At 52.8% G+C, this 25,166-nt stretch overlaps 1 protein-coding gene across 3 annotated transcripts in view; it reads left to right on the top strand.

Moving 5' to 3' along the window:
* The window catches only part of GRIK5 (glutamate ionotropic receptor kainate type subunit 5), a 53,546-nt gene extending 30,494 nt beyond the window's left edge, over nt 1–23,052 (top strand). For 2 of the 3 annotated variants that reach the window (XM_057493409.1, XM_036896471.2), the window contains 8 exons: nt 5,371–5,487; nt 5,643–5,752; nt 6,155–6,328; nt 15,370–15,535; nt 16,819–17,044; nt 18,880–19,008; nt 19,092–19,213; nt 22,082–23,052. In XM_057493409.1, coding sequence (XP_057349392.1) covers nt 5,371–5,487; nt 5,643–5,752; nt 6,155–6,328; nt 15,370–15,535; nt 16,819–17,044; nt 18,880–19,008; nt 19,092–19,213; nt 22,082–22,510 — 1,473 coding nt within the window. In that variant the 3' untranslated portion in view covers nt 22,511–23,052. The remainder of the gene's footprint in view (nt 1–5,370; nt 5,488–5,642; nt 5,753–6,154; nt 6,329–15,369; nt 15,536–16,818; nt 17,045–18,879; nt 19,009–19,091; nt 19,214–22,081) is intronic. The other variant, XM_036896472.2, reaches the window with a different exon arrangement.
* Nucleotides 23,053–25,166: the final 2,114 nt, after the last annotated feature.

Raw genomic sequence — 25,166 nt, 5'->3', positions numbered from 1 at the left:
GCCTTCTCCTGGCTCCAGCCTTACAGCCTCCCTCTGCTCCCCCTGTTGGCAGAGCCTGACAGGGAGCTGATGGCTGAGCAGAACCACACAGCTCTGGTTTAGAGGGCAGGTTTGGGACTGGGGGACAATCACAAGTGCTTTGGGGGGATTTCAGGCATCTAGACAGCCCTCCTGTCATTTGTATAGGTGGCTCATTATTTGGTTCCCCATTTAATTCTAAGATTAACTTGTCAGGTTCCCCTTGGGGAGAGAAGTCTTCTCTTAAGAAATACATGTCTCTGCTAGGAAATAAAGGGTAGGGAGGAGGAGGTGGGAAGGGTGCTTCAAAGGAGCCTCGAAGGAACATGCAGCACTTAAGGATCTATCTGTCTTCTCTGCAGAAGGAAACCCCAATCTGACCTCCCGCCACCACCCCATAGCTCCACCCCCAGCTTCTCCTGGGACTTTTTCAGTCGGCCTCCTGGCCCCCACACTGCTTCCACTCTTGCCCCTGTGGTCTGTCCTCACAGCCATATCATTGTCATTCCCCTGCTCACACCCTCTCATGTGACGTCCCTTGTTGCCCTTGGGGTAGAACCCAGCCCCCTTACTGTGGCCTCCAAGGCCCTACAGGACCCTGGCCCCGCTGTGCTGCATTTCCTGCCCCTCCAATTCTGTTCCAGTCACTCTGGACCTGGCAAATTTCCTCCACGTTAGAGACTGGTCCCTCTCTGGAACTTTCTCTCCAGATCTTCTCATGGTTCTCTGTGTGCTTCCCCCATATTTGTACTCAAGACCTCCCCCCAGCGGGGAGTGGATCCAGACTAGCCTCTTCTGGTAGTCTGTCATGTGTCCTGTGTCATATGTCTTCATGGCACTGTCACACATGACCTTAGGTTTATTTTCACTGCTGTATTCCCAAAGCTAGAGCTGTGCTTGGCCAGTCGTGGGTATCCCACAGATTCTTGTTGAGAAGATAAATGACTGAATGGACAGAGGGGCAGAGTGCAACGGGACACAGCCCAAGATGGCAGGTGTCTTAGTCTGTTTGTGCTGCTGTAACAGAACACCGCAGACTGGCTGGCTTGTAAACCGTAGAAGTTCATTTCTCACAATTTTGGAGGCTGGGAAGTCCCAGATCAAGGTCCAGACTCAGTGTTGGGTGAGGACGTGCTTCCTCATTCACAGATGGCCATCTGCTTGCTGTGTCCTCACGTGGAGGAAGGGTTGAGGAAGCTCTGGTGGAAGGGGTAGGGGCACTAATTCCATTTGTGAGGCTCCACCCTCATGGCCTGCTCACCTCCCAATATCGTCATATTGAGGGTTAAGATTTCAGCATACAAATATGTTGGGAGGACACAACATTCAGTCTGTGGCAGTGGGGGATGAGGCTGGGGAGGTAGTAGGGGCCAGGTGGGGCAGAGCCTCCTGGGGCCAGGCCAGGAGTTCGGATGGTAGATTGTGAGCTTTTGCAGGGGCTGGCATGACTGAATCACAGTTTCTGGGGTCCCTCGGGCTGCCTGCTGAGCAGTCTGGGAGGGACAGAGGAGCTTTCCGGCCCTGAGACTCTGATCTGGACAAGGGCAGGGCAGTGGAGGCCGAGAGAAGCAGCCCGATGCTGGAGGTGTTTGGGGGCAGTGCTTGAGGATCGGAGCAGTGGGTGTTGGGGGAGCGGCGGGGGGGGCGGGTGGAGGGTCAAGGATGCCTCCCAGGCTTCTGCCTGCAATGGCACTGGGAGCGGGGGGAGACTGCGTCTGCTGCGTGTTCACGGAGGCTCAAGAACTTGCTCTCTCTGGTCACTCTGTGCTCCCAGACCAGAGATTGTTGCACACCTAGACTCTGACCTCAGACAGCCCTGGCCATGACTGAGGGTGCAGTGGACAGGTGAAGCCCCCTCAGGGGGAGTGGTTCTGAATCTGGGGTCCACTGGACGTGGTACTTAGCTTCACTGTGCCTCCTTAGCTGTTACTTCATGTCCCTCCTATGTAGGGTTGTTCTGGGAGTGAAATGAGCTGCTCTGGGGAGAGAAGGCCCTTGAACAGTGGCCGGGGCTAAGTGCTGTGTGAGGGGGAGCCCCTGGACCCATGTGAGGATCCACAGGCCCAGGGAAGGAGAGGTTGTCCCAAAGCCTCTGGGAGGCCCCAAGAGGGAAGGGGCAACATTCTTGGGCTTTCAGTAGAAGAGACACATGCCAGTCTAGCTGACCTTGCCTTTGAAGGTCTAGTAGCAGAGGCAGAGAAGCAAAGTTGTTTTCTAGCCTGAGCTAAGTGCTGAGATCAAGGGGTGTCTAACATGTGGGGGTCCATGGTAGATGTTGCAGTGGCGGGAGAGTGCAAGGGGGCCCTGTAGGGATGGGTGGGTTCCAGTTCTGCAGGGCAGAGAGGATGCTCAGGCCAGAAAGCAGCTGGCAGGAGAGAGGTGGCAAGAAGCCCAGGAATGTGGTGGGGGCCTTAGCCATCTGGGTGCTATTCAGTGACCAGGCTTGTCCAAAACCAAGTGGTATTTGTTGGGAACATACTCTGCATAGGCTTTGGGGTGGACCTCTAAATAATCAGATAGGCAAGGAGTTTGAAAGTTAGTAGGGTAACAGGTAGTGGGAGAGAGGGGATCCTGGGGTGGGCATGGGTGGGATCTGGAGGCTGCTGGGTCGGGCAGCAAGGGTGAGGTATGAGCTAAGCCTCCAGCGGTGAGGAAGAGCTGGGGAAGAGTGTATGCAAAGTCCTGAGGTGGGAACAAGCCTGTTGTGTTGAAGAGCAAAAAGCAGCTGTTGTGGCTGAGCTGAGGGTGAGGTAAGGCCGGCAGGCAGGGGGATCTCAGGTCACATAAGGCCTCTTAGCCATGAAAGGTTTTGTCTTAGGTGCCATGGGAAGCCGCTGTGGGATTTGAACAGGAAGCTCTCCCTTTGGGTTGGGGGGTTATGAGTGGCAGCAGGGAGGCCAGTGAAGTAATGCAGTTGTCAGGAGAGAGCCATACATGGTCTGGGCTTGGGGTTGGAGGTGGCGCGAGGCAGGTGGATCCCAGTTGTGTTTTGGGAGCAGAGCTATGCTGCCCTTGCTGCTGGAGGACACACGGGGAGGCAGGAAAGAGAAGAAGGAGCCACTAGGTGATGAGCCTGAGGCCAGCTCTCGGGAGTGGGAGAGGCTGGTTGAGCCAGCAAGGGGTGGAACAGGAAGGAGCCGGGAGCCTTGCAGTCTTTGGGGAGGAAGTGGGCTCCCGAATGCCTGGCCTGGGGACCACGGGGACCCTCCCGAGTCCATCTGAGAGGCTCCTGTCTCCTGCTTTCTGAAATGGGGACTCAGGCCCCCGTACAGGGCCTTGCCAGGACAGATCTCTCTGGGAGCATAAAAATAATAGGATTTCTTTACTGGCTGACATTGTTCCTGATAATTCATGTATCAGTCATAAACGTGGCAGGTGCACAACAAAGGAGAGAGGTGCTCCTTAGTATCAACAACAGGAATTCCCAAGGGCATGTCCTGGGTCCCTGCCATACCGCTGCCTCTGGATTCCACCTGGGCTGTGCACCCGTCCTGCCAGGGCCAGGGCCGTCTCCCTGTCACCGTGTTAGCTTTTTAGTTAGACCTGTGCCATCTCCCTCCTCTTGGTTTATCTTTTGGGTCTGTCCTCTCTCCTGACATTGAATTATCTTTGAGGTCTGTCCCTTCTCTCCCTGACAGGGGCTTTCATTTCAGACCCATGTGATCTCTCCTTGACCTTGGTTTTATTTTCAGCCTGTGCCACCTCTCTCTACCTTGTGGTTATCTTTTGGACCTGTGCCCTCTCTCCCTGCCTCCATTCTAGCTGGGCCTGTACTAACTCATGTACTCTCAGCCTCAGCCCCTTTGTGGTGAGCGTGTCTCCCCCTGGACCAATGATCCCGGACCTTGAGCCTTATTTCAGCCCTAGGTGGAGGTCTCTGCTTGGAGTCAATTCTGGGGCCTGATTGAGGCCTGGTGGGTGGGGTCAGCATGCCTGGAAGGGGTATCTGGGTACCAGGTCCCAACCCCAGGACCGGGAGAGCCGTGTGAGATATTTTGCCCAATCCCCACCTCCATTATATAGATGAGCAAACTGAGGGCCGGAGACAAGGAGGCCCTTGTCCAAAGTCACCCAGGGCACTCGGGCTGAGCTGGGGCTCCCTAGCCCCTTGCCAGGCCCTTCTCAGTACCCTGCCATGCCTGTTCTGTCATGTATGTACACACAAGGGCCACTTGTATGTGTGCCCCCACCTCCCACGTGGCTCCTCTCCTCCCTACACCTGTGCCCAGGGCCTGTGTCTCTGTGGGCAGTGCGTCACTGGGTCAGCCTGTGTCTGGGCCCACACGTGTGGGTGTGGTGTGCACATGGTGGTGGCATGGACATCACTGTGTACAGTGCTCACATGTGCAGCGCATATGTGTGTGTCAGTGTGTGGGGTAGGGTGTGGAACGTGCCGGGTTGTATCCCAGTCTGTGTCCAGACCACAGCTAAGGGCCTGCTAGTGTCCACTTGGGCCAGAGCGAGATGGCCCTCTGGATCAGATTTTCCTGAGTGCCAATCCAGACCGTTCTCTCCGTCCCACCCACCCACTCCCCATGCCTCACTGCTTCAGACCTGGGTCCCAGGCACCTTTCCCCCACTCCAGACCCAGGGCAGCTTCCCTGCGTCATTATCTCAGTTGAGCTGGGCACTGCTCCAGCGCCTGAGGAGTGCCTTCATGCGCACATCCAGGCCACCAGTGCCTGACGGGGCAGGAGAGTAGAGGTCCCATCTCAGCTTTGTGGTCCCCAGCTCCTGCCTTTCCCTTTTGAGACACAGTTTCCCCACCTATAAAATGGGGCTAGCAGTGGCCCCAGGGAGCTGTTGGGAGGAGTATGCTATGGTAATTTATATAAATCTATGGTAATCTATATGAAGTGCTATCTAGCATGGAGCCTGGCACACATAGTGAGCACATAATAAATATTCCATGTCTTTAACTGTTAAGACAGAAAAGGAAACCAAAGCCCAAAGAAGGTCCTGAATGGGTCAGTATCCCGGCCTCTAGACTCCAATCTCAGGCTTTCTCCAGGACCAGGTGGTGGGGATGGTCAGGGAGATGGAGGTCAGTAGTAGGTTTTATAAAGTAACATCTTACTGATGAACTTGATGGGAGCAGGGGGAATTGGAAGGGGTGTACAGCCTGGCAAGAAGGAGGTCCCAGGAGCCTCTTAGAGCAGATGTGGGATGACGAGCATCTAATTTCTGGCCCAAGGTGCACTCCTGGGGCCAGTGCAGACTCTTGTTTCCTTCTGTCCTCCTCTCTTTCGGCTTCTGATAGTTCCTCTCAGTTGCACTCTCAATGCATTTCTCCCTAACTGCCCGTCTGTCTCCCTGGCCCACCCCCATTCCCCCACCCTGCTTCCCCTCCAGCAGAAGGCAGACCTGGCTGTGGCTGCATTTACCATCACAGCCGAGCGGGAGAAGGTCATTGACTTCTCCAAACCCTTCATGACCCTGGGAATCAGCATCCTGTATCGAGTGCACATGGTAGGTTCCCCTGGGGACGTGAGGCTGGGGCAGGGGCTGGCAGTGGGCTGGACCCCTGATGGGCCAGGTGGACTGCTGGGCCCCTGGGGGCAGGGGAGGGCTGGGGATGCAGCTCAGGTCAGGGTGGTCCCAGGTCTCACTGCCTCTGCCCCCAGGGCCGCAAGCCTGGCTACTTCTCCTTCCTGGACCCCTTCTCCCCTGCTGTGTGGCTCTTCATGCTTCTCGCCTACCTGGCTGTCAGCTGCGTCTTGTTCCTGGCCGCCAGGTGAGTCCGCCTCCTGCTGCCCAGGAAGAAGGGGTGGGAGGAGCCAGGGCCTCCGTGACTGACCTGCACACTCTGTCATCTGTTGGTACCATCCTTGACCTCTGTCTGGGGCTTGGGGTTCCCTGCACCCCCCTTTCTCCCTGTTTCAGGGCCCTGCCTCTCTCTCTCACCCTGTGGCTCTGACTTTTGCTCTGTGGTTCTCTCTCTGGGCCTCTCTCCTTCCTGTTGTTTGTGTCTCCTTTCTTTCTTTATCTCTGTGCGTGCCTCCCTGTCCACCTCTCTGTCTCTCTTTTCCCCTCCGTTTTCTCTCTCCCCCATCTCTTATGACCACGGCGGCTCTCTTTCCTGTTTCTCTGCTTTTTCTCCCCACCTGTCCACCCCCCACCATGTCTCTCTCCACAGGCTGAGCCCCTACGAGTGGTATAACCCACATCCGTGCCTGCGGGCACGCCCCCACATCCTGGAGAACCAGTACACACTGGGCAACAGCCTCTGGTTCCCCGTGGGGGGCTTCATGCAGCAGGGCTCGGAGATCATGCCCCGGGCGCTGTCCACTCGCTGCGTCAGCGGAGTCTGGTGAGAGGCTGGCTGGCTGCCTGACCCGGGGCTGGGTGGAGCCATCTGGAGGCTGGGGTGGGGGGATCCCCATTCCCACTGCCAGCTGTGTGACAGGGCATGAGGTGGGGAGCTGAGCCTGAGCTCCACCACTCACTAGCTGTGTGACCTTAGGTGGGCCATATCCCCTCTTCAGGCCTCAGTCTCCTCTCCTGAAAAATGGGGATAAAAATGCTCATGTCTCAGGTTGTAAAGATTGAGGTAGTCTGTTTTAGCACCTGACGTGAGGTGCTACGGTTGGGGCAGCATTGGTGCCACCTTTGCTGGCTGGGACTTTGCCCTGGCAGTCACGGAGACCTAGAAGCCTTGAGCAGGGGCAGCCTTCACTGTCCATAGGCTGAGGCTGAGGCCTGGGCCCATACAGGGACACCTGCTCCCTCATGGTACCTTGGGGACCCAGTAACTTGCAGAGAACTTATTTTGCCCCTGTGACAGGCTCCACGAAGCCACGTGTCAGAGAGCAGACACTGACAACTTGTGGTGTCTCTTTGGCCCATGGTTTAAAAAAATTTTGAATTAGTTCACAACATTTAAAAATTGGGCGAATTCACTCACAAATCCAGATTTGTCACTCTTCTTGAAAATTCAGGAGATCGGGTAGTGCTCAGCTGGCATTCCCACCTGGCGTGGGCCTCAGTCCTTGCCTGGGCTCCATATGCATTCACATTCTTGCCCTGGCTTTCACGTGGCAGCTGGGCTTCGTTGCAGTTCATGTAACTCTTCTCACCTCCTTTTCCTCATTAGAACCACAGAAAACTGAGGAGAATGCATAGGACAGGGAATGCCTCCCTGTTTTATGGAGTAGAAGACAGAGACCCAGAGAGAGAGTGATTTGCTAAAGACCATGCATCCAGCAGGAGGCAGGGCCAGGCGGAGCTGGCTCCCTCCCTAGTGCCATCACCCCAGCGCTGCCTGAGCCTAGCCCTGCTCCCCAGGCCCTTGGCAACCTCTCCAGAGCAATTCCAGGGTCGGGCCTTTGGAATGCTCCTTCCTCACCTCCTCCCCATCGGTCAGAATTCACATGTCAGCAGTCATTCAACAGATGGTCCTTGAGCCTTTCCATGTGCCAGGCACTCAGGTGAAGAGTCAGCCCTCCAGGTAGAAGAGCTGAATATAAATAAGCAACAGATAAGCATGGAGATGTCATGTCTTATTTCAAGAATATGTCCCGAAGATACTATCTAATTCAAAGCATGTTCAGTTCAACATCAACCTTAATGGGTAGCAGGTTTCTCTCCCACCTAAGTGGGTCTGCCTCCCATGCGGTTGTTGTTTATAATTCCCTGGGTCCACTGGCTTGAAACTTTTGAGTCTTGATGATTTTTTAAAGCATTTTGGGACTGGCATCATGTCAAGTGCTAAACCCTGTATTGCTTAGCTATGGCTGCTGCAACAAATCCCCCAAACTTAGTGGTTTAAAACAATATCGATTTATTCTTACAGTTCTGAGGTCAGACATCCAAACTAGGTCTCACTGGGCTAAAATCAAGGTGTTGGCAGGACTGGTTCCTTTTACAGGCTCTGGGGGAGGGTCCGTTTCCTTGTCTTTTCCAGCTTTAGGAGCCACCGGCCTTCCTGGCCTCGGCCCCTTCACGCAACTTCAAAGTCAGCAGTTAATATCTTTAAATCTCCTTCTTCCACTTATAAGGACCCTTGCAATGCCATTGGGCCTGTCATGATTATCCAGGACAACCTCCCCATCTCAAGATCCTTAACTTCATCACTTCTGCAAAGACCTTTTTCCCTGTGGGAACATACTCGCAAGTTCCAGGGATTAGAATGTGGATGTCTGGGTGGTGGGTCTTTCTTCTGCACACCACACACCCAAGTGAAACTTACTAACATTTTCAATATAATGGTGTGTGAGATGCACTCAAACTGTGCTATTGAGGAACCACACAGGGTGCAGTAGAGAATGGGGGCCCAGGACGGGTCCCTCCCAGGAGGTGACATCTCGGCTGAGTCCTCAAATAAGGTGAGGGAGGAGCATTCCAGACAGGCTGGAGAGGATGTGTATGTGAGGAGGTCGCTAACTTGTGGGACAAATCAGGCCAAGTTCCCAGGTGAGCCAGGAAATCAGTGACCGCCTCTTGGCAGGCCATCCCTTCTGCTCCGTGATCCGGTCCCTCCAGCTGAGTGTGCTCTGCTCCTTCCCATCACTGTCACCGTGAAGCCCCCAGGCACACCTCCTCCCTTCCTCCTGTCTCCACCTCGAATCCTCCCGCACATTCATTGGTTCAATAGATGTTTCAACAGGTGTTTATGCATCTCTATATGTGACCCTGGCACAAGGATTTGGCAGGTCAGGGCCAGTGGTGAAATGGGGGTGGGTGCCAGTATCCCAGGGGACTTGGCTGCCACCTGAGCAGCAGCAGCCAGACCAGAACCTGCCTCTTAGGACCCTCATCTCCAGCGTCCACTCAGGCCACAGCCTCCTGCAGCCACACCCAAGGCTTGTTGTCATTTTAGACAGCTCTGCCTCAGAAATCAGTGTTTCGCAGGTTAAGCTCAACCACAGCCCTGTCCCTCCCAGGCCCTCTCACTCACTCCCCTGAAGTGATTTCTGGGACCTCCCTCTTTCCTATCCTTTGATCCCCACTTGCTTTCATGTCTGGCCACCTCCAGGCAGGTTCCTAGGCCATGTCTCCAGCCGTTTCTTTCCCACTGTCTTCAGGTCCCCCTCAGGTCATTCTGTCGTCACACCCTCCTTGTTGTCGGGCAGCTGAGTCTGGGGAGGTCTCTCCTCATGCAAAAGGTGAAACAACCTGGACAGGGGAGGGTTCTTGACTCAGAGAATTCTCGAACAGCTTGGATGAGTGTAGGCAAGGAAGGAATTCATTAAAACAAGAGTAGCAGCAAATAGCAGCAACCATGCAGGCAGCAGAGATAGCAAGGAAGAATGGAGGGAATAAAGGGAAGCTCATTGAACTCCTGCTTGGCATAGGGCAGATCTCTTGCCAACTCCTGAAGCCAGGGTCACCTGGCATCCAGTGTCTGCTTGAATCTGCATGGCATGGGAACTAAGCCTCTACCACTCCAGGATTGGGGGAGCTGCAGAGCATTGGATGGAGTGAGATTATGTTCTGAGAACTTCTGAAAGCAAAGAAGGCAGGCTACTAAAGAGCGTGGTCATACAGCTGCAGTCCTGTCCGGGTCACCCAGGTGATGCGAACTTGCAAGCTCAAATCACAGATCTCAGTAGCCCTTCCCTACTGTCTGAAGTAGGACAGAGAGAGACACGACTGTGCTTAAGTCTAGAAGATGGAATGAAATAACACAATAACAAAGACACCACTAGAAGGGTACAGGGACAAAACATAGTAAGTTCAGCAGTGATAAGGCTTTATTTAAGGCAAAGTGCACACTCAAAGAAAGAGTGTGGGCAACCTCAGAGAGGAGGCCTCCTTAAGGGTTTAGGATTCTGTCATTTAAGGCTTTCAAGAATGGGGCAAAGGGCCGGGGCCAGGTGGGTATAGGCTTGATATGTGGTCACATGATGTTTCTCCAGTGAGAAACATTATGTCATTATCCATAACCAGTAGTCTAGATATTCTGTAAGATAAACTTAACACAAGGAATTTCTTAATCCTGTTCTTCTCCAAGATAGTCGTTACCCACAAGCAGTGGGGACATACCATTTAGGACTACTTGCCCTGCCTTAAGATTAGGGTGGGTTATTGGCTGATTACCATAAAGTATGTTAGGAGTCTTACCTCCTAACTCTCTGGTTTTTAAAATGGAATCTTAGCCTTAAGATGGAATCCCTTCTGTTCTTACTATACTATTTAGATACCATCATTTTTCATCACAGGCAGGAAAAATTCATCATGATGCTTGTCCCATGTCCCTGCTCTGCCTCATCCTGGCCTGCAACCTCAGAACTAGCCAGCAGCTTGGGTCCCCGACCCTGGCTCCTCCAAGGTCATGTAGAACCCCTTTACTGACATGTCCAGTACACCCTGTTAGCTATCTGTCCCCCAGAAAGTCCTCGCTTCTAGGCTGCTGTGGCGTAGTTCCTTCCTACCTCTTTGGATCCTCTGTTCAATTTGCTGCGGGTTCCTTTTTCCCTTGCCATCTCACATGGAACCTCCCACCCCACACCAGTGATGTTTCAGGGCTTCCAGGTCCAACACCCTCTTTTTACAACAAATATTTTGTAACATACCCTTTTCCATCCTGATGAAATTCAACGGCAATATATCTACCTACACCTGTGATTTAAAACGAATGGATAAAATGCCCTAATAACAATATAATGGAGAAAAAAGGAAGTGATTTATGGTAAAATAATACCATAGCAACACATAAATGCTTGGGCAGGGCTGTGACAGAAGACAATGCAGTAGCCAGGTGCTGCACCCACATAGCGTGGTTACATTTAGAACTACAAGCAGTAAGCCCATTTAATAGTGTTAGGTGGACACCTAAGACTTGACACTTTGGAATAGTTGGTAAATGACTATGTTTGTACAAATACAAATAACCATGAATGTGATGATTTAGCAATAATTAGTCCTCATGCGTTGACTTGGTGACTCAAGATACCATGAGCAGGGTTGCTGTCAGAGACGTGATCCCAAAACAGTAAACGGTTCTTGGCAGAGTTTTAGATAAAACAACATTCAGTTGTCCTCAGTCTGAACAATAGGTGCATTTCTAGAAATTTCGGTTTCTATTATAACCTTGCAAAAAAGACTGGTTTTTATGTACCAAGGATTATCATGTACCAGACTTCCTCTGTTGTTCAGACTCAGCTGCATTGTTAGACCCCTCCCACTGACACCAGGAGCCACCCTCAATCACTCTGGCCACCAGAGGGTCACATACCTCATCAAACACCTTTCTCAGACACCTTCTGGGGGTGATCCCCACCTGGGGACCACTGCTGTACACACTCCAGGTCCATCTCATCCACCCCTGGCTTCCCCGCCATTTGTAACACACTTCCCATGTCCTTGTCTCCAGATGGCACCATGGGTGCCCGACAAGCATCCCAAAAACTCAGCTTGCCCCAAAACAGACTTCATGCCCTTGCTCCCAGATCACTCCTTGTCTGTGTCCTGCCCTGTCCCAGTGAGCTGTCCCGCCTCCTCACCCCATCACCACCACCAGTCAGCCACTCTGTGCCTTGGCTCTCGGTGGTGCCTGGTGTATACTGGGCACTGAGTAACTTTGAGTGAATGGATAAGAGAGGTTCGGAGGAGAGACTTGGCTTCAAAGAGCTTGTGTCAGACCCTGGGTCTGTGTGTGTCAGGTTTGGGTTTTCTTTGGCAGGAGGCTGTATTATTCATCCTCCGTCCTTTGCTCCACCTCCACCTAGCATCTAGCACAGTGTTAGGACACAGCAAAGGACAGCTTCTGTTTTCACTATTACCTGCTACAGGAGGGGGTGGGCTGGGAGGCCCTCCCAGTGTCTCCCTATCTTCAGGCCCCACAGATCTGTACCATCTGCAGGGAGGCTGGCCACTCACCTGCTAGGCAGGACAGGAGCAGGTGAGCAAGTGGCTGCGCTTGAGTTGCACAGCTAGGCCAGTGGGCTCTTCTAAGTCAGCAAGGCAACGAGAGCACACACTTGTATAATACCTGCTCTGTGCCCGGTGCACCTCGCTCTTACAACAGCCCTGAGAAGAGGGTCCTATGATTGTGGTCACCTCACAGGTGAGTGCAAGGTCACACAGCTAAGCAGTGATGGAGCCAGGGTTTGGGGATTTTCCAGAGATCTTTCTATCACTGATTTCTTGTTTAGTTCCATTGTGGTCAGAGAACATTCTCTGTAGGATTTTAATCCTTTGAAATTTATTGAGACCTGTTTTGTGCCTCAACATATGGTTTATTCTTCTAAAGAGTGTATGTGTGCTTGCATAGAACGTGTATTCTGTGGGGTTGGGTGCGGTGTCCTATAAGTGGCATTTAGGGCCAGTAGGTTAAATGTTATTCAAGGCTATATTATATATCCTTACTGGTTTTCTGCCTGCTTGTTCTATCAATTATTGAGAGAGGAGTGCTGAAATCTCCACCTATAATTGTGGGGAAATTGTATCTGTTTCTGTCTTCAGTTCTATCAGTTTCTGCCTCATGAATTTTGAAGCTCTGTAGTTAGATGCATAAATGTTTAGGGTTGTTATATCCTCTTGATGAATTGATTCCTTTGTCACTATATAATATTCCTCTTTATTTGTGGTAACATTCCTTGTCTGAAGTTAACCTTTATTTGATTTTAATATAGCCACCCCATCTTTCTTTTGCTTGGTGTGTTTCCCCCAACCTTTTACTTTCAACCTATCTATATCATTCTATTTAAAGTTGATTTCTTATAGTTAGCAAATACTTAGGCCTTGGAGCAGGGGTTGGCAAACTTTTAAAGGATGGAGCCAGATAGTAAATATATTAGGTTTTGCTGGACGTACAGTCTCTGTCACAACTGCTCAACTCTGACTGTAGTGCAAAAGCAGCCATAGATAATATGTAAACAAATGACTGTGGCTGTGTTCCAACAAAACTTTATTTTATGGATGCTGACACTGAAATTTGAATTTTATATGTCATGTGCCATGAAATATTATTTTTTAAATTTCTTTTTAACCATTTAAAAATGTGAAGACATTTCTTAGCTGGAGGACTGTACAAAATAGATGGCAAGCCATATTTGGCCATAGTTTACCAACTCCTGGTTTTAGACCATTTAACCTCTAATGAAATTACTGATATATTTGTGTTTAAATCTGCCAACTTGCTATTTGTTTTTTATTTGTCCCACCTCTTCTTGGTTCCCTTTTCCCTCATTTTCTACATTCTTTTGGATTTACTGAGAGTTTTAGGATTCTGTCTTATGTCTCCTATTGATTTATTAATTATACTTTAAAAAAATTTTTGTTAGTAGTTGCTCTGGGTTTACAATATGCATTGTTAATTTATTATAAAGTACTTTCAAGTAGCATTATACCACTTCACATAAGATGTGAAACCCTTACAACAATATACTTCCATCTTCCCCCCATCCTTTGAGCTACAGTTTCATGTATATTACTTCTATATATCTTGCAAGCCCCACAGTATACTAGGATTGTATATGTTTGCTTAACCAGTAAATGTCTTCTAAAGACATTTTTCAAATGAGGAATATGTCTTTTATATTTACCAATACATCTACCAATTCTGTGTTCTTCATTCCTTCTTGTACATCCAAATTTCCATCTAGTATTATTTCCTTTTACTTTTCTTCAACACTTCTTGAAGAGCAAGTCTGCTGGCAATTAATTCTCCCACTTTTTGTTTGTATGAAAAATTTATGTGTGTGTTTTCTTTGCTTAAGGATCTTTTTGCTGGATGTAGAATTCTAGGTTGACAGTTTTTTTCCTTCAGCACATTGTTGCATCATCTTCTGGCTTGCATACTTTTTGACAAGAAATCTACTGTAACTTTTATCTTTGATTTTCTGCATATGTTTTCCCCCTTCTGACTACTTTTAAGATATTCTCTTTGTCATTGGTTTTTAGCAATTGATTATAAAGTGTCTTGATAGGTTTTGTGTGTACGTGTTTATGCTACTTGGGATTTATTGAGCTTCTTGGATCTGCAAGTTTGTGATCATCATCAATTCAAAAACGCTTTGGCCATTGCTTCTTCAGTTTTCTTTTTTTCTGTTACCTTTTCTCTCCTCTCTTTTTGGGATTCCAGTCACTTATGTGACACCACTAGATATTATTCCACAGATCACTCAGCTCTGTGCTCATTGTTATTTTTTCTTCACTGCTTCATTTGGGGTAGATTCTATTGCTGTCTTCCAATTCCCTTTTCTGCTGCAGTTTTAATCTGTATAATTCCTTACAGTAAAATTTTCTCAAATGTTGTATATTTCATCTCTAGAAGTTCGATTCACTTCTTTTTTTATGTCTTCCATTTCTCATTATGCTCATGTTTTTCTTTATATCCTTGAGAATTCTGAATATATCTATTAAAATAGCTGTTTAATATCCTTGTCTGCAAATTTCATCACCTGTCAATTTTGGGTCTGTTTCAATTGGGTGATTTTTCTCTTGGTTATAAATCACAGTTGCCTTGCCTTTGTATATCTGGTAATTTTTTGTTCGATGACAGACAGTGAATTTTACATTGTTTACATTTTGAATGTATTACTTTAAAGAATTTTTCTGGCAGGCCTTTAAGTTACTTGTGAATAATTTTAATCCTTTCCAGGTCTGTTTTTAAGCTTTTTTAGGACAGGTCTAGTATAGTCTTTATTCTAGGACTAGTTTAACCCTATTTCTAATGTGTTGTCCTTTTTCTGGGTCTGTACTGAATGCCTCATGTATTCAGTGAGATCTTGCTACTTTGACTGGAGGGAGTTCAAAAGATTCCCAGCCCTGTTTGAACCCTGGGAATTGCTCTCTCTTTGAAAATTGTTCTTCTCCAGCCCCTTGGAGTTTCATGCTATGCGTATACAGATTGATATTCAGCCAGAGACTCAAGGGGACCCTGTACAGATTTCTGGAACCCTCTCTCTCTGTGCAACTCCCTTTTCTTAGGTCCTTTGTCCCACAAATTCTAACCATCTTGGCCTCTCTGATCTCCAACTCTGCAACTCAGTAAGATTGCCAGACTGTTTGGGTTTCCCTTCCTGGCACTGCAGTCTGTAAATTACATCCAGCCTAACAGCCTGGACAGTGATAAGGCTTGCTTTGTGTCTCTTTTTACAGGGATGGCAGTCTGGTGATGACTCTTGTCCTATGTCTCTAAGTAGTTTCTTATATTCTGTCCAGTTTTCTAGTTGTTCACAGTGGGAGGGTATTTCCAGACCATCTTATTCTCTCATATCTGGAAGCAGAAGTCTCAGGAAGCAATATTTAAACAGAATCCAGAATCTGTGTTCCTAGCCTTTCCACTAGTCAACAGTCACCGAGCCTTTTAGATGCCAGGGTCACTGAGAGGGCACCACCAGGGGGCCATAGGCCTAGGGTGGTAGGGCTGGCTCCAGCCTGTAGCTTACTCCTCCCACCCCTCAGGTGGGCCTTTACCTTGATCATCATCTCCTCCTACACGGCCAACCTGGCTGCCTTCCTCACCGTGCAGCGCATGGAGGTGCCTGTGGAGTCAGCCGACGACCTGGCGGATCAGACGAACATTGAGTATGGCACCATCCACGCTGGTTCCACCATGACATTCTTCCAGGTGGGGCCACTAGAGCCGTCCAGGCTTGGTGTTGGGATCCCCACCATGCAATGCAGCTCAGAGTGGGGTCAGACAGGGCCTCGTGGAGCAGAGGGGACTGATTGTCGGTGACAGTTAAGGAGGCTGGGGAGCAGAAGGACGTGCTGGCACTGTCAGGGAGTGCTGCCGTCTGGCTGGGCAAACTGGGCTTTTGTCCAGGGAATGGGAGAAACAGGGCAGATTTGGGATCTAATGTCGAATCAGTGCTGGATGGGCCAAATGGAGTCATAGAGGCTACTAGAAGTGTCAGGGGAAGGCCCGTCATGGTGAAAGCATCTTGTCTTGTGTATTTTTGAGTGGTGGGAAGGAATTGAAAGCAAGCCTGGTGAGGAGGCTTGGGTGAGCCTGCAGAGGCCTTGAATACCAGGATAGGGCTGAGATTGAACCCTCTAAGTAGGGAGCTGGGAATGGTACCTGAGCAGAGGGGTGACCCATTTAGAGCTAGATGTTCCCTCTGGGGCAGGTCGCGTAGACTAGTGGTCTGAAGGAGGCTGGAGCTGGGCAGGGGCCAGTGGCTAAAGGGTAAAGATGAGGAGAGGGTGAGTCCCAGGTGTCCCAGGTGGGAGACCAGATGAAGTTTGAGAGGTTGCCAAGCTGTGGGGAGTGGCCTGTGGGGCACCTAGGAGGAACAGTGTCAGGACCTCAGATCACAGTGGGAGAGGTAAGTGTGGGAGGGCACGTGTCATGAGTAGCATCAGGAATCCTCTTTCCCAGGCTGGCCCCCACACTTCTGCCCCTCAGGGTTTGCAAAGCCTCGGCTGTAACTGGGGCAGGGCAGGGCATTCCCCAGATTTCCTGCACGGCTTATAGGAAGTAAGCTGTCCTGGTTGGCACAGACATGGGTCTCTCTGAGTCAGGCTGAGCCCTGGGTAGATTTAGGGTTGAGCATCACTTCCAGCTTCTGTGAGTAAGGCCTGGGAGGCTAGGAAGACAGGGCTGAGAGTCGGGCCAAGACAGGCCCAGGGGTAGAAGAGAGAAGAAAGGTTGAAAACAGACCATGGCTGTTTCTTCCCAAGCCTTTGGCTCTTTTGGGGCTGGTGGGTGTGTGGATGACTTGAACCCGGCCTTGAGCAGGCTGTGTGTCTCGTCTCTCTCCTCTGTCTGGCTCTAACTGTCTTCCTCTGGTCTCCTCGCTCTTTCTCGGGTTGAGGGAGACTTCCTGGAAGGCAGGAGACAGGGCTCAGGGGAAAGGCAGAGGATGGAAAGACCCTCACCGGACCACCCCTTGTGCCCCCTCTGCCCAGAATTCACGATACCAGACATACCAGCGTATGTGGAACTACATGCAGTCAAAGCAGCCCAGTGTGTTTGTCAAGAGCACGGAAGAGGGCATCGCACGTGTCCTCAACTCCCGCTATGCCTTCCTGCTCGAGTCCACCATGAATGAGTACCACCGGCGCCTCAACTGCAACCTCACCCAGATCGGGGGTCTCCTCGACACCAAGGGCTACGGCATCGGCATGCCACTGGGTATGGCAGCAGTGGTACTCACAAATGTGGTGGGGGCCCTGGGCTTCTGAAGCCAAGCCGAGTGAGCAGGCGGGGACTGGGCCGGGCACTCCTAAGGCAGGCTGGGTGTATTGTGTGTGGTCTCTTGGCTGTGTGACCTGGGGCAGGTGACATCACCTTTCTGAGCCTCTGTACCCTCCACCTGCAAAGACAGGCCTTGGAGCAGTGAGTTCCAGCCCTGCAGACTGCTGGGGGGACCCAGTGAGACTGTGTGTATGACTCGGTACACGTGGGCCCTGAAGCTTATGCCTGCCCACATTGGCCCGGGACCCCCGTGAGGATGAAGCCCTGGCTTTATTGGCCTCATAGTCTCTGCACCAAACACAAAGCCTGGTTCAGAGCAGCTGCTCATAGAAAGGATGATGATGTCAATGGATGGGAGGGTGGATCTGCTGGGGAGGCTTGGATATGTTTTCCCAGGGTTCGGTGCAGGAAAACCATTGTCAGTTTTGTCACCAAGTCTTGACATTTTGTCTTTTAGATTCCTCTGTATGCTGATGGCTGCTGCATTAGTTATCTGTTATGGCACAACAAATTACCCCAGATCTCAGTAGCTTTTTAGTAGAGTCAGTGCTGTGCCAGGGAAGTGGTGCGACCTGGTACCTTGTGGAGACAGACTCTGTAGTCACACCAACCTGGAATTCAAATCCAGCTCCCTCCCTGACTCAGCACATGACCTTAGAGTGTCACCTGCCTCATACAGAAAACGGGGGTGGTAATACCTCTTAATACTAGGCTCACTGAGAGATTTGAATTAATTTCTATAAACTGAGGGTTGGGCAAATGTAGGTGCCTGATAAATACTAATCACCCTACTCACTCGCCCCGATCCCTAACTCCTGGCACTGGTAGGTGCTCGAGGAGGATGGTAGTGAATGGAGAAGGGGTCACATAATGGGATATGTGTGGGATGTGTGGGCCCAAGGATGGTTGAAGGGGAGAATCTGAGGGCAGGGAGGAGAGATGGTCCAGGGTTGGGGCCAAGCAAGGAGAGGTGTGGCTAGTGACTCATTCACTCGGCAGACCTGTCTGATGCCCTGTGTGCCAGGCACCATGCTGGATGCTGGAATACCATAGCAGGGAGCTGCCAGGCCTTAATCTCCTGCCTTCTACTGACGGGCAGACAGCAGACAATACACAGATGGCTTTAAATGTGGTGTCAGGGGTGACAGCTGCTCTGAAGTAAATTAAGGGGAACTGACAGGGAGCAGGGTGCTTGGTACATTTTAAATAAAGTTAGAGAAGACCCTCTGAGGAGGCACCACATGGGCAGAGACCTGAATGGAGTGAGGGAAGGAACATTCTAGGCAGAGGCAAAGGTCCTAAGGTGGGATTGTGCCTGGTGGATATGAGGAGTAGCCAGGAGGCCAGTGTGGCTGGAGCTGAGCACTGCCGGGGTAGCCGCAAGCCTGTTGGGGGGGTCCAGCGAATGCGGGATCTTGTGGGCCAAGGCAAGGACCTCGTTCCAGCTGCTCCAGGAAGCCAGTGAAGAGTTTAAGTTCAGGAGGCGTGATCTATAACCACTTCCGAAACTCCCTCTGGCTGCTGTGTTGAGAGGAGACTGGGCGGGGGTTGAGGGGAGGCCGCAGGGAGGGGACTGTGACAAAGGTGATGGGAGATGCAGTGGGGGCTTAGCCTGGGGGTAGTCTCAGGGAGGTGGCAGGCAGTGTCAGACTTGCAGGTGGACAGGGAAGACCCTGGGGACACAGCAGAAGCAGGAGGAGAGGCTGTGGCAAAGGAGCAGCTGGGCTCTGGGGCCCCGACAGCCAGTCCGCTCCCTCATCTGCCCCGTCCAGGCTCCCCGTTCCGGGATGAGATCACACTGGCCATCCTGCAGCTTCAGGAGAACAACCGGCTGGAGATCCTGAAGCGCAAGTGGTGGGAGGGAGGCCGGTGCCCCAAGGAGGAGGACCATCGAGCTAAAGGTCAGCCACCCCATCCTCCTTGTCCCCCAGAGACCCGTGGCAGCCCCATGTGTAACAGCCCTGACCTGTGGCTCCCCCACCAGGTTTGGGCATGGAGAACATTGGCGGCATCTTTGTTGTGCTCATCTGTGGCCTCATCATTGCTGTCTTTGTGGCGGTCATGGAATTCATATGGTCCACACGGAGGTCGGCAGAGTCCGAAGAGGTGAGTAGGTTGTCAGAGGGCGTGGGGCTGAAGTGGGACCCTGGGGCAGGGTGTGAAGATGGTGGCCTTGGGAGCCTTACTGCAGGGATGCAGAGGCAGGGGTCTGGGAGGTGAGAGACCTGAGGAAAGGAGATCCATGCAGAGGTGAGAGCAGACAGGAGAGAAGCCAGGGGCAGGAGAGGGACAGAGGAGGGATGGGGGCCTGCAGAGACAGGGATGCAGGGGAGAGGAGGGAGAAGGAGGCAGAAAGGAGGTGGGGAGTGGCAGAGGTGGTGAAGCAAGGAAAGCTAGGAGGAGAGAGGCGAGGAGGCAGCTGAACACGACGGAGGAAACAGGCCTGCTGACTGGCCTCACCGCCATAGGGCGCTACCCGAGGTCCTCCAGTTCTGGGCCTACTCGCGCCTCTGTGCTTCTCGATGCCCACTGTTCCCTCTCCACCAGTCCTTCCCCTTTTCCCCCGCCTCACCTCTGGCTGACAGGCTTGCTCCCACTGCCCTGAGAAAAGCACAGGAGTGGGTGGATGGGAGCACACAGAGCCCCTTTCCCCGGCCAGCTGCTGCCTGCTTTCTTCGCTCACCCCATTAGGTGCCCCCGAATGAGCCTGCACCTGGCCGAGGCACCCTCTGCCTATGTTCCATCTTTCTCACACTCCCAAGGACACCCCCGAGTCACAATGTTGGCCGAAGGCTCACCCAGGGCTGGAGGGTCCACTTCCAAGAGGGCACAGTGTCTCAAAATGTACCTGTGAGGTTTTAATTTATGGGGGTGACTGAAGGATGACACAGAGGAGCCAGTGCCGTTGGAAGATTTTGATTACTTACGCTTCCGAGAGGGCGCCCACCATGCTGTGCAGGGCCACAGTAGAAGCACCAGGTTTGGCAGGAGGGAAAGGCAAGAGTGGTGGGAATGCCTAGGCCACAGACGTTACTGGGGTCTCCACAGGGAAGGCAAGGCTGGGCAGGGGAAACAGGAGTGGCTAGTGTGGGTACTGTGGGTGGGCTCTGGGTTAGAGGGATGGTCCCTAGTTGTCTGGCACCTGCCCTCAGTTGATTTAGGGCAGGGGAAATACTGGCTTGGTGTATGAGTTGGTTCAAGAGGCTGATTGTTGGGGGTATGTAGGCTGGTAGGCTGGGGTTGGTCGGTTTGCATGAGAGGTGAGCTCCCAGCACTTTGGTCTCCCTAAAAACTGTTTAGCTCTGGGCAGGCCAGTCTGTCCCTGGCCAGCAGGATTTTTAAGATGTCAGAACCTCCTAAGATAAAAAAAACATGATTAATACACTCATTCCCGAGACAGTGGGCAGGAGGCCTCAGTTCTTCGCATAGGGTCCTCCCTGTAGGGCTGCTTGAGGCCTTGGCAGCTCATGTCCCCCTGAGTGAGTGATCCAGGGGAGAGCCCTGCAGGAGCCGAGATGTCAGCTGACCTAGCCATATTCTATTGGTCACACAGCAGTTCTGATTGGCAGAGGGGACCGGACAAGGGTGGGAACATGGGTGGGCAGGATCTTGGAGGCTACCTGCCATAACCCCCAAATGTGCATCCCACATGGTACCTCTCCCTGAACCCAGGGTTTGTAAATTCAGTTCCGTACTTGGCATCTAACAGGTAGCACCCGTAATGTCAGGTAGCCAATGCGGAGCTCCTGCCCACCCACCAGGCAGCACCATCATTCTGCTTGCTCAGGCCAAAATACACAGTTACCCTTCACCCCTCCCTCTTTCCTATCCTCTGCCTCTCAGCAAATCCTGTTGGCTCCACTTTCAAAATATGCCCAGAATCCAACCTCTTCTCACCAACCTGGCCAGTACCGCTCTGGTCCAGCCACTGACCTCTTCTGTCTGGGTTATAGTAGCAGCTCCTCAGAGGCCCTGCACTTTGTTCTTGGCCTCCCCTCCCCTTTTTCAACACAGCACCAGAGCCAATCCTGGGAAGGCATAGCAATCCTCTACTAAAACTCACCAGTGGCCCCCATCTGACTCAAAACGAAAGCAGAATTCCTGCAGGAGCCTGTGAGCCATAGAGAGCTGCCACCATTGTTCCTCTAGCTCATCTCCTCCCCTCTCCCACTTGTGTGCCCTGATCCAGTCATCCTGACCTGCACTGGGTCCCTCCAACACCCCATGCCCCTCCACCTCAGCACCTGCCCAGCTGCCATGTCTGCCTGCTCTCCCCACCCCTCACCCCACCCCCAGCTAACCCAGCACCACCTTGCCTTTGTGCTTACTTGGAGGTTCATCCTCTTCTCAGTGAGTTTCCCCTACTTCCTGCCTTGAAATTCAGCATCCCTCCTCCCCACATTCCCCACCTCTCTTCCTGATTTTTTTCTTTCTCCAAAGCATCCATCACCAGCTGACATAGGACCTACATTTACGGATGTGTTATTTTTGTCTCTGCACACTGGGACACCACCACGAGGGCAGGGGCTTCTGTTTCGTTCTTTGCTGTATCTGCAGTGCCCAGAACAGTGCCTGGCACACAGTAGGCACTCAGTGTCTTGCAATAATGATGGCATGAATCAGAGGCAGAAGAAAAACAAGTAGGAGGGAATGACTAGAGGTAGTCAGAACCTTTGGAGTGAAAAGGCAGGAGAAAATATGAGCCTGGACAGGAGGCAAGGCTCTGGGGAGGAAACCCAGGGAATGGGAGTGGGCAAAGGTGGGGAGGGCGTTGAAAGGCAGAGGCCAGAGCATAAGAGCGCGGGGGATCAGGAACTGTGGGACAAATAGGTTAAGATGGGAAGTGACGAGAGAAGGCGAAGGAGGGAGGGGAAGAAGGGAGAAGGCCGGAGAGGAGCTGGAGGAGGGGAAAGAAGGAAGCAGAAGCGGGCGACGAGCGCGTGGGATGGTGACACCGCGCCTCGCTGCCCGCAGGTGTCGGTGTGCCAGGAGATGCTGCAGGAGCTGCGGCACGCGGTGTCTTGCCGCAAGACGTCGCGTTCCCGCCGGCGCCGGCGCCCGGGCGGCCCGAGTCGGGCCCTGCTGTCGCTGCGCGCCGTCCGTGAGATGCGCCTCAGCAACGGCAAGCTCTACTCGGCCGGCGCGGGCGGGGATGCGGGCGGCGCGCACGGCGGCCCCCAGCGCCTCCTGGACGACCCGGGGCCGCCCGGCGGGGCCCGGCCGCTCGTCCCCACTCCCTGCACCCACGTGCGCGTCTGCCAGGAGTGCCGGCGCATCCAGGCGCTGCGGGCCTCCGGGGTCGGCGCGCCCCCGCGCGGCCTGGGCGCCCCCACTGAGGCCACCAGCCCGCCCCGGCCGAGGCCTGGCCCCGCCGGCCCCCGCGAGTTGGCCGAACACGAGTGACCACAGGAGGGGCCGGGCGAGCGCCCGGACTGACTGCAGGGACGGGACCCGGCTCAGGCCCCGGCCGCCCCTGCTTCCCCAGCGGGCGAGGGACGACGCCTCGATTTTGCCTTCGGTTCCCGGGGAAGTCCGAGGCCCGGACCGGAGCCTGCCTGGGCCCCCTAGTGGACTCGCCAGAGTGTGCCGCGGATTCTGTACTCCGCACCCACTGCGGACGAGAGGAGTGCAGGAGCAGAGGACTCCAGGCGCCGGGGGCTGCGGGGCCGTTCCCGGAAGCGGAAAGCAGTCCGCAGGGAGAACCCCATCCTGGGACTGCTCAGGCTCCCCAAGACTTGACGCAGCCCTCCCCACTTCTGGAGGAGGGGAGGGCCTCTGGGCAGATGGGTGTCACCTGGCGCCTCTCTATTCTTCTCTTTCTCTCCTTTTTTTTGGGAGAAACCTCGGAATTTCTATGAGACCCCCAGGGAGGGGGTCAGTTGGGCCCCCATCCCTCCCCCTGCCTCACCCCAGTCCCCGTTGGAATAAAAAAAAACAAAACCCCCAAACCGGGGATACCTGGGTCTCATTTTCTGGGTGTGTGAGGGTATTGAGGGCTTGGGTCCCCCAGGGAGCCTGCTGAGAATCACAAACGGGATATTCGCTCCTGCACTCTGCACTCTCAGGCCCTGCCCACAGCCAGCAGGTCAGCCCAGGTCCCAGCAGCCCATGTTCTCCCCTGACCTCTCAGGACAGAAGGAGCCTGTGACAGAGACCCTGAGACAGATGGAGAGATTTGGGGATCTGGAGAGGCGGAGACTCCAGGGAACAGAGACACAGAAAGACAGAAACCAGATGGACTGGGCGGGGTGGGGGGAGGGCAGGCAAACTGTTCAGTGTGGCAGGGCCCTGGGTGGCCTATGTGACAGCAAGTGTGTGCCTGGGCCAGAGTGATTTGGTGACTTTATTATCACGTGTATGTGTGTGTATGTATGTCAATGAGGCCCTCTTCAACTGTCTGTGACTTTCACCCTGTGTTTCTGCTGAAAATGTATCTCCCCAGCCCCCAAGAGAGCAAGTGAGAAATCTCAGTGGAATTGGGGGTGGGGGTCTGAAGGACTGGTAGAGCAGGGAGAAGGGTTGGTCTGCTTTTGGTCCCCACCCTCCCCCATGCAGCTGGAGGTTTCTGTGGAAACTGCAGCTGAGGAAGGATGAGTGAAGGTCACCCAGCAAGATCCAAAATGAGGCTGAGTAGAAGGGGGAGAGGTGGGGAGACAGTGATGGGGTGCGGGTGGGGAGAGGCAGAGAGGGGGAGAGGCAGAGATGAGGTACAGGGGGAAGAGAAATGAGAGAATAAGGGAGGCCGAGAGGAAAGGAGAAAGAGGGGCAAAGATGGGGAAGCACCAGACCGCTGTGATGAGGTGAGATAGAATGGACAGGGGGACAAGAACAAGGGGATACAGAAATGAAGTAAGGAAATTGAGAGGCCCAGGGAGTTGTGGCTGAGAGAAGCGGAGATTGAGGTGGGACAGAGGCAGGTGAGAGACCAGAAGCCATAGAAACAGTGGAGATGGGAGGGGGCCGGAGCAGTGAGGAAAGCCAGACAGGGGAGAGGTACTGAGAGGGAGAGAGGCTGCCCCGCCCCTCGGCAGGCGGCCCCGAGCCAGGGAGCTGTCCTTTCAGCACCAACCTGTCTCCTCCAGGGCCTGCCTACTTTCACAGTCCTCAATGGGCCACACCCCAAGAGACCCTCACCTGGCACACAGCACCCCCCTGGCTGTCTCTCAACCTGGCCCCATGTGTGTGCTCCTCAAGGACAGGTTGTAGGTAGGGGCGAGCTTGTGTCTCGGTCTCTATGCTGTCTCCACATCTCTTGTGCAGACTTAATCGACATCTCTGCCCTTGGACCCAACTGTCAGTTGAGGTGGCTAGAATATGACTGCAGAAATTTGTGGTCTATCCCCCTCTCTGTCCCAATACCACACAGCTGATCTCTGGGGCCTCTTCCTGTTTCTGAGTCTCCCCTGCCATTTCTGCTCTGAGTCTCTCCCCAGTCTTTATCTTTTGAGTCTCCCTAGTTTGCCAAATATGTCTCTGCCTGGCTCTCTCTGTCCCTGTGTCTGTCACCTTCATTGAATAATTCTGTTGCTGTCTCCCTCAATTTGTTTTCTCATCTCTGTCTTTGCTGGTGTCTCTGTCTGTCTGTATCTGCCTCTCTCTGGTCCTGAACTGTGTCTGTTTCTTCGTTTCTTCTCTTAAGTCTCTGACTGAGCTTCCCTGTCCCCATCCATCCCTGTGACCTTCCTAAATCTTCCCTCCCCCCCGCCCAACTTCTGCAGAGCCTCGAGCTGGGAGCACGATGCATAGTCATCAGTCTCACCAGGCTCATGTCTGAGGAGGTTGTGCATAAGGGGGGACAATGGCCTGTGTCTGGGGTATGCTGTGGAGGGACTGAGGTCTTCCCCAGCCCAGCTGGAGAGGAGAGAGGTAGAATCTCTTGGGATCCAGATGCTACTCCCTGTCCAGGCTTCTCTGTGCCCCCAGTCCCCTTCCCCAGGGTCCAGCCCATCCCTACATGACAGGGTTTCAGGAGAGGGAGGGAATAATGACATGCTGACAGGTGCTCCCCTAGGAAGAGGGCAAAGTTAGGAAGGGGATCTGGGGGCCAACTACCTGGGTC

Source organism: Manis pentadactyla, chromosome 15 (genome assembly GCF_030020395.1).
Source record: "Manis pentadactyla isolate mManPen7 chromosome 15, mManPen7.hap1, whole genome shotgun sequence".
Lineage (NCBI taxonomy): Eukaryota > Metazoa > Chordata > Mammalia > Pholidota > Manidae > Manis > Manis pentadactyla.
The sequence above is the reverse complement of the archived record's forward strand: the minus strand, read 5'-3'. Positions and strand labels throughout refer to the sequence as shown.